Source organism: Castor canadensis, chromosome 1 (genome assembly GCF_047511655.1).
Source record: "Castor canadensis chromosome 1, mCasCan1.hap1v2, whole genome shotgun sequence".
Classification (NCBI taxonomy): Eukaryota; Metazoa; Chordata; class Mammalia; order Rodentia; family Castoridae; genus Castor; species Castor canadensis.
In genome coordinates, this window is record NC_133386.1 from 198,186,146 (window position 1) to 198,194,277 (window position 8,132).

At 43.9% G+C, this 8,132-nt stretch overlaps 1 protein-coding gene across 1 annotated transcript in view; it reads right to left on the reverse strand.

Moving 5' to 3' along the window:
- The window catches only part of Ddb1 (damage specific DNA binding protein 1), a 26,125-nt gene extending 18,001 nt beyond the window's left edge, over positions 1-8,124 (reverse strand). The window contains exons 1-7 of the mRNA XM_020165175.2: positions 7,882-8,124; positions 6,559-6,707; positions 5,513-5,629; positions 4,981-5,202; positions 2,969-3,083; positions 1,764-1,861; positions 642-800 (exon numbers count right to left, since the gene is read on the reverse strand). Coding sequence (XP_020020764.1) covers positions 642-800; positions 1,764-1,861; positions 2,969-3,083; positions 4,981-5,202; positions 5,513-5,629; positions 6,559-6,707; positions 7,882-7,942 — 921 coding nt within the window. The 5' untranslated portion in view covers positions 7,943-8,124. The remainder of the gene's footprint in view (positions 1-641; positions 801-1,763; positions 1,862-2,968; positions 3,084-4,980; positions 5,203-5,512; positions 5,630-6,558; positions 6,708-7,881) is intronic.
- Between the last annotated feature and the right edge of the window lie 8 nt (positions 8,125-8,132).

Below are 8,132 nucleotides of genomic sequence, written 5' to 3' on the forward strand. Positions count from 1 at the left end.
TAATTCAGGAAACAGTGCTCCATTTCAAATCGCCAGGTCTCACTAAGCAAATGTTCCTACATCTCTGAAGTTTGTGATTTTCCATTTATCATATTCCACCACTCAAAAATCTGTAATTTATCTTGTAGATGCTTGCTCAAACAACAACTTTAATTCCCAACACCTTCAATCTACACAAAACAATCAGAAGCCATTAAAAGTTCACTGCTTAAGTATCAAGATTCTTGGAAACCCCCTCCCAGACTTGAATATCAGCATGAAATTAATCTTCAATTCCAGATTGTGTCTATTTGTTTCCCTTCCTTTTTTTCTTTAGAGGGGAGCCAGGTTGAAAGAGGGTCTCATTAAGCAGCCCAGGTTGGCCTTGAACTCAAAATCCTCTTGTCAGCTTCCCAAGTGCTGGGATTACAGATGTAAATTGCCACTCCTGGCTGTTTTCCTTCCTTTTTACATTTAAGGAATGCCCCTAGCCTGTAAGGTTCTCCAACATCTAACTCATTTGAAAATCAACTTCTACAACAAGACTGATGGCTTGTTATTAGGTTGTTAAATGACATAATTTCCACAAGCTGAAATATGGAACACACATCAGGGGTTACTAGGCACCTAGAATGTGGCAGAGGAGCAGGAACAAGTCCTACCTCTCCCAAGAGTTCCACACGGAGATCCTTGAGGGTGACAGTGCCATCCATTTGTTCCTCCTTCTCCAAAAGCAGCATGAAGAGCCGTCCTTCCATGTCTCCCAGAAGGTATCGTGAACCGTTAGGGTCCACCCGATTGTGGCACACAATTGTGCTTTGCTGCCAAATGGAAGGGCACAGTCATAACAGTCAGGATCTTCCAAACCAGAAACCAACTCTAGGAGGCCACTCCCTTCACCAGCCCAACTATTTTACTAACAGGGAATTCAGTCAGCTTATAATCTGTGTATGATAGAATAATGGGCAGCTTTTTTATTGTGAAGGCAATTTTCTAAGGAGTTTAATCAATATACCTTAAATGTTTACTCAAGTATTATTCTATGGAAAAGAGAAACATGTAGAGTAGAGACTAGGGATGTAGCTCAGTGGTAGTGCCTTTGCCTAGCATGTGTGAGGCCCTAGATTCAATTCCTAGTGCTATATAATACATATATAGTATAAATGGTATAGGGGAAGGCAATAGGAAGCAGATAGTTTTGTTTTGTTTTGTTTTGCCATAGTGTTGGAGATCAAACCCAGGGCTCATACTAGGCAAGTGCTCTACCACTTAGATCCATTCCCCCACCCCAAACTTTCCCTTTTTAAACTTGCCCTGGTGATGTTTCAAAAGAGTAAACCTATTTTGAGTGTATTGCTCCTAGCTAGCAAATAAGCCCTCTATAAGCAAAACCAGGCTGATCTCACTGTATTCCCCCATGAGCAACCAATATCTTTCACACATAGTGACTAGTATGACAGACTCTGTGAATCTCCTTTTGACAAATGGGGAGAAAGGGAGAAGCAGGGTAAGATCAAAGGAAGAAAAGATAACCCTAGCTATTTGGGAAGCAGAAATCAGGAGGATCGAGGTTTAATGCCAGCCCACGGAAATAGTTCGTGAGACCTTCACTCAAAAACCCAACACAAAACAGGGCTGGTGGAGTGGCTCAAGTGGTAGAGTGCCTGCTTAGCAAACGTGAGGCCCTGTGTTCAAACCCCAGTACTGCCAGTTAAAAAAGAAAGAAAAGAAAAAAAGAGAAAGAGGAAGTAAAGATGTAAGGAAGAAAAAAAGCTGTTGCTCACCTTGATGATAGGAGGGGCAATTGCCAAGTATTTATCACCATTGTGATAGGTGATCGATTCCTGCCCAATAATGATGGCCCCTCCAAAGGGCTCTGGGACTGCAGAGAGAAACAGCACCATTAGAAAGCTCAGCACTGGTTTGGATCTGCCAAACCAGAGGCAGCAAAGGGCACTGATACAGTTAGCCCTAAGGCAAACTTTAAGATAATCATTATTTTAAAAGAGACATCAAAACCCAAGAAACACAATAGCCTTTTGAGACTAAGGTCTTAGAAATTTTAGACTGGCCATTATCTGATCTTGGTGGTGGTTTTTGCGGTTTTTGTTTTGTGGTGCTGGGGATGAAACCCAGGGCCCGTGCATGCTAAGCAGGTTCTCAACCACTGGGCTATAACCCCAGCCCAAGAACAGGCTTTTTTTTTTTTTTTTTTGATACCCAGCCTTATTATGTTGACAAGGCTGGTCTCAAACTCAGCTCAAATGGACTATAGACAACTACTAATTTTTTTTATCGCCACTGTTTTGGTGCTTTGGGATTCAGAGATGGAGAATCTTCTCAATGTTCTGTGTGAATTCTCTCCATTTTCTCTCCTAAACTCCTAACAAAAAGCTTTTACCTTTTTATCTTTTGTCTTCACTCTTATTCCATACCTTAATCTCCCCCCATTATTAAGGCCACTATTTAGAAGAGTCACCTTTCTCTTAAGAGTTTTAAAACTTCTCTGATGGTAGAGACAGACAACATAGGGGTAAGAGTATAAGACAAGAAATGCCAAGGCCTGGATCCTAGCCCAGGTTTTGTCACTTATGTGCAGGTGTGGGCAAGTCCCAATGACCTGTTTCTTCATTTTATGAAAGAAGTCAGATTAGATAAGCTCTATTAGTCCCCTTCAGTTTTTAAATGTTATTCCTAGCAATAAAGTGAGACCCACACACATCACTCTGCAAATCCATCTCAATGTTTTAAGGTCAACCCTTGCACCCCAAATAAAAGGAAAGTTACACTTTTTGGGATAGGAACAAAGACAGAAGACCCCAGAGGCAGACATGGAAAAAGCAAAAGAAAGTCATTTAGAAAAAGAAGACATAGTGGAATGGTAAATTAGCACTGAGCACTAGAATGAAGGGCAGAGAAGGTGAGGAAGCGATCAAACTCTGACTTGGAGGAGACAAATTTCCCTTGGAGGAGGCAAAGTCCAACCAACCTGCAATCACCATGGATGCTTCAGCTTCTACATTTTCCTGTTTCCATGGGCCCTTATTGAATTCTTTCTCTCGGAGAGATACCTCATAGGTTTTTACATGCCGCCCCTGAGGGTCCTAGGGCAGAAACGTAGAACAGTTAGCCCTTAAGGTGACTCAAGCTAGAGAGATTCTGAAAGGAACAAGTCATCACAAACCCCCCCCCATCCTCTAGTATGACAGTCCTGTCATGTTAACTTTGCTGTCCTTATCTGTCAGGATACTGAGTAACTGCCAGGATACTCTGTCACCTGCTGAGCCTGAGATTAATTTCTGAATAGACTACTGGCATCTGAGATCTACTTTTTATAACCACTTAACAAACCCATTAAGATTTTAATAGAAAAATGAACCTTTCACACTATGCTGAGCACTGTAAGAGATACAGAGTACATGTGTGTGTGTTCCTTGCTCTCAAGAAACCTACAAACTAGTTAAGAGAGAAACACATTGAGAAGCAAAATCTAAAAAACTGACAGAATTCTTAAAGCATTCTAAGGGGTAACAGTAGGGAGAACAAAACTTTATCACTTTCTTATTGGTACTCAAAACCCTTCAGTCCTACCATTGACATTTTACTCCCCTTTTTTCTGAACTGTGATTCTTCTCTTCCTTTTTTGGAATCATGACTCACATCAGTCCTGGGGCTGCCAAAGTCACCTTTAAGAGGCTAAAGAGCAAGCTCAGGGAAAAGGCTACATTCAATCAATGGCAAATGGCTTCAACAAAGCCCAGACTAGAGTCTAAGAAAGTATGGAAGGAATTCAACAATGTGTTTCAGGGCAGAGACCACATCTCAATCACTGTGACAGCTCCTGAAGCACTTAGACTATGTACCTTTCACATCGGGTTCACTGCATTGAATTGTTGGCATAAAACAGGAGAGAGTATCTTAAGTTGATGAAAAGATTTTCCCATCAACGAGGGGAAAGACCCATCTTTACAAAAAGTTCAGGCTTCTGAGACACCAAGCACAGAAATGAAGAGCATTCACAACTGACAGCCTTGGACTGCGAACAGAGGGCCAGCCCTGTTTTAATGACCTGATACGTTACAAAACTGAAAAAGGAAAGCAATTCAAAATTTTTATTTCAGCTCTGATAGCTAAAAAGATCAAACAAAATCTCCTAACCTAGTTTCAATTTTATTCAATTGAACCTTATTCCAACCAGCCTCAGGACTTACAGTCACTTATAGGGATACCAAGAAACACAAAAATACACGGGTATTTCCAATACTTTACACAGCTATCAAAATGTTTACATGCCCACACACACTACCACTCTATGCAGAACGGGACCATCATTTCCTTCTATCATTTATTCAACCACATGCAAGTGAAATGACCTCAAGTTGCTGGGCCCTTTGTTAAAAGGCTGACATTTCACCAAGGTATTGACATGTTAGTCTGGAGCTCCATAACCCACTCCCATCCCCTTAACAGAGCTGGACCAGAGAATAGCTGTCCAGAATCAGCTCTGCTAACATTTTAGGCACAAACTAAAATAGAAGTCAAGAACCAGCAAGTCACCAGAAAATGAGTGCCAGACAAAATGCAAACCTCACCTCTTCTTAAAAGACACAAATAAGGCACTGCCAAGATATTTTCTCTTTGCTCGTAAAGACAAGTCCTAGATCATTTCTCTACAGCTAAGTTTTTATAATCCCCTAGCATGCCAGTAAAAGACTCAAAGTATAAACTGGGTCATCCTATAAAATCTCCAAGGTCTACAACCAGAGTGTAATCTCAGGATTAACCCTGCTACAAATCCTAGAGAGCTTGCTGCCTCCACAATACTACTATACTCAAGAAGTGGCCAAAAGCTGACCTATATTAACCATATTGTTCAAAACATTTCAGGAAATACACACTAAACAAATCTCCCTACCCTACCACCAAATCCAAACTTTCCTTTCGCGAAAACTCACTCCCATCATTCCAAACCACTTTCTCCCTCTCCTTCAGATCCAGTACCTGGTAGACAAAACAAATGGTAGGTGCTTGACAACCGTACAGGAATTTGACATCGATGACATGCAGCTCCTCCAGGCGGATGTTAAAGGCCTTGAGCTCTTTGTTGTCGCGGTCTAGAGGAATAACCTTGAAAAGGCCATCATAGAGCCGCAGGCCAATCATGCGGCACTCGGGGTCGATGATGCCAATGATGCCAGTCTCTGAGGGGCGGCCAATGCGGTCCTGAGAAACCAAACTGGCATTAGGGAAGAACCTCAACACACACAAAGTAACAGAGGACACCAGGCACCCTGTCCCAGGAGATTTTAGGAGAGGTAGTAAAACTAATGACATCTGGAAAGCCAGGGAGCCCAAAAGTCAGTGCATTTGTTTTTTTGCATAACAATGAATTTCAATGAATCATTGCCTGTCCCTTGGACTGTCAAAACAACTTAAACCCTTAGGTGTTTTCTTCCCGGCATTTCAATATTCTTCACTGAATCATAACAGCCCTACCTGGAAAATTCTGATCAGCCTAAAGCAGCCACCTCACCTGGACGTTGCCATGGGCTCGTGTAATGATATCAATGCTCTCGCCACTCTGCTTATACTCCAGGATGCAGGCATTGTATTTAGCTGTCAAGATAAACAGCAAGTCCTTGCTCTCCCCCTGGAAACCAAGATTATGCCATCAAAAGAGATTCTTTCAAAAACAGGCACCTGTCCATCCTTTAAGCACGCTAAACTCCTTAAGAACTTTCCATTTCTTCTCCCCCTAAAGAGAAATACATGGTGAGTTTGTACCACACACTAGGTACACACAGCCCCAAGGGTACGTACAAAAGGCCAGAACTGAAGCTGGTAAACATCTAGTCCTCATTATCATGACTCTCCATCTCTCTGCTCCATATGCAGTATCTTCATCTCTCAAGCTAATTTCAACCATTCCAGTTAAATTCTGAAAGATGTATGTAATGCCTCCCCCACTCCTCTCCATGTATTTGGAGAAAGAAAAAACATGGGTAATAATGAAAGCTAAAATGGATCTGCAAAGTCTTACTTTATTTAACACAGACATCAAAAACATGAGTCTCTTTGTTCAAAGAATTATAATTAAAACTGTACCCATTGCTTTTTTGTAGAATTCAGTTGACATACAATGAAGCAATATGGTGGTTATTTAGATAAAAAAGTTTGAATTACAATGATAAAGAAAATTCCTTTCACAACAGAGAATGCTAGGCCTTGTGTTACTGAATCATTTCATCTTCATAGTAACTCAAAGAAGTGGATACTGTTACTCCCAATTGTAAACAAGGAAAATTCAAGGCTCTAAAAGATGCTTTAAGTGACAACTAAAGTAAGAATTAATAAGGAATGAAGCTTAGACTTCATAGCCTACCCTCTGAATCACTGAGCAATATGGTGACCCACATTTCAAATTCCTTAATCTCGCCTTCCTAAAGAAGTCAACTTGATACATTTTTTCCTAAGGAATCTCTCCTACTTCTGTGAAGCTTATGAAGAGCAGTATACGCTATACAGAACAACCTACAATCAACAGTTCTTTCATTGCTTGTCCCAACTCAGAACACTTACCTTGGGCCTGAAAAGCTCCATGACAGCAATCTTCCCGTACATGCCCACCTCTTTGACTGGCCGAAGCCCCTCCGCAGTGACCACATAGATCTCTAATCTTGTGTTTTTGGCAATCAACAGGTTCAAGTCTTCTGCTGAAGTAAAGTGTCCTGAAAGAACAGATCCTCTAACTTTTGAGGCTGGAGGAAAGGCCTCCCAAGCCCTTCTAGACAATCCCATCCCTGTCTGCCTCATTTACTTCACATATTTTTGACTGCCTCCATTTACTCCCCTTCTTGCCAATCCAGCACTTCAGAGTCTCACTTCACGCATTCAACAAAGCTGCTTCCCTAAGACTGAGAAAACTGAATGGAACACCTAAGAACAGCGCATCCTTCAATGGACAAAGACTGTGAAACCCTCTGGATGGCTCTGCTGAATTTTACTTTCCTATTACAGTAATTGAGACGGCTGGAGAAAGTGTTTGGTCTTATCCAGCCCCCATCTAAAGCCTCACAAAACTTTCACCAAACAGACCAAGCCAAATGAAGAAAATTCCCAGAGCTTTCTGTGCTTTCTCTACACCCCTTGCTCTCCTAGCAATCTACCAATACCACTGTGGGCTGCCTGCAGCATTCTGAACAAGAGACTTTTGTTCCGGAATCATGATTAGCATTTACATAAACATACAAGTTTGGGGTCTGCGAAGTCAACTGAGAACGGGAGTTCAAGATGAATATTCTCCCGCTGGGGGGGCATCAGTGTCCTCAAGGATCTGTGCACACAGTCAACAAGGCAAACCCAGCACTGGGGCAGGGCCAATCAAACCCTCTGATCCAGCAGCTTGGTGAAGTAAACAACGGCCCCAGGCAAAAGGGTGGGTCTGGAGAGGGCTCCTTTCCCTCTTTAGGTGAGTGCGGGCATTGCTCACATTCCTCCACCTCCTGGGTCCCCTGAGTCCCCCACATAAAATTTTGACCCAAAAGTCGCCGTCACCACCGCCCCGTTCTCAGACATGAGGCCAATTTCGAGGCTCAAGCAACCGCTGCACAATCAACTCCGACTTTGCTCGTCGTCCCACTGGGTTCTGCCCCGTCCTCGGGGCCAAGTGACTTACGAAGACGAAAGAGGACCCCCACACACAGAGCAGCCACTAATACCCAAAGGGTGCCTGTCAGGACAGCTCCTTGGAGGTCGCGGGCTGGGAGAAGGTCCGCGGCCGCCAGCGCCTTCCACTCCCGAGGCCGGTCCTGCCCGGCCGGCCCTGAGGCCGCGGGCCTCCCTTAGGCCTCGGTTCCCACCAGCTCCCTCCTTCGCCAGGGTCTCCGGCCCTGCCAGCCTCACCAGTCACACAGCCGTTCACGGCGGTGGGCTTCTGTGCCGTTACCACGTAGTTGTACGACATGTCGAGGCTTGGGCCGGCCCGTCGGGAGCCGAACGCGACGACAGAGAGATGGACACGAGCAAAGAGACAGGGAGCCCCCACCCGCACGCAGCCAACTCCACTGCCGCTGCCTCCGCCCCAGAGACACGTTGCAGGCCAGAGCGGCCGGGGCGCGGGGCATCACGGGACGGCCTCACCTGGCCTCTTGGAG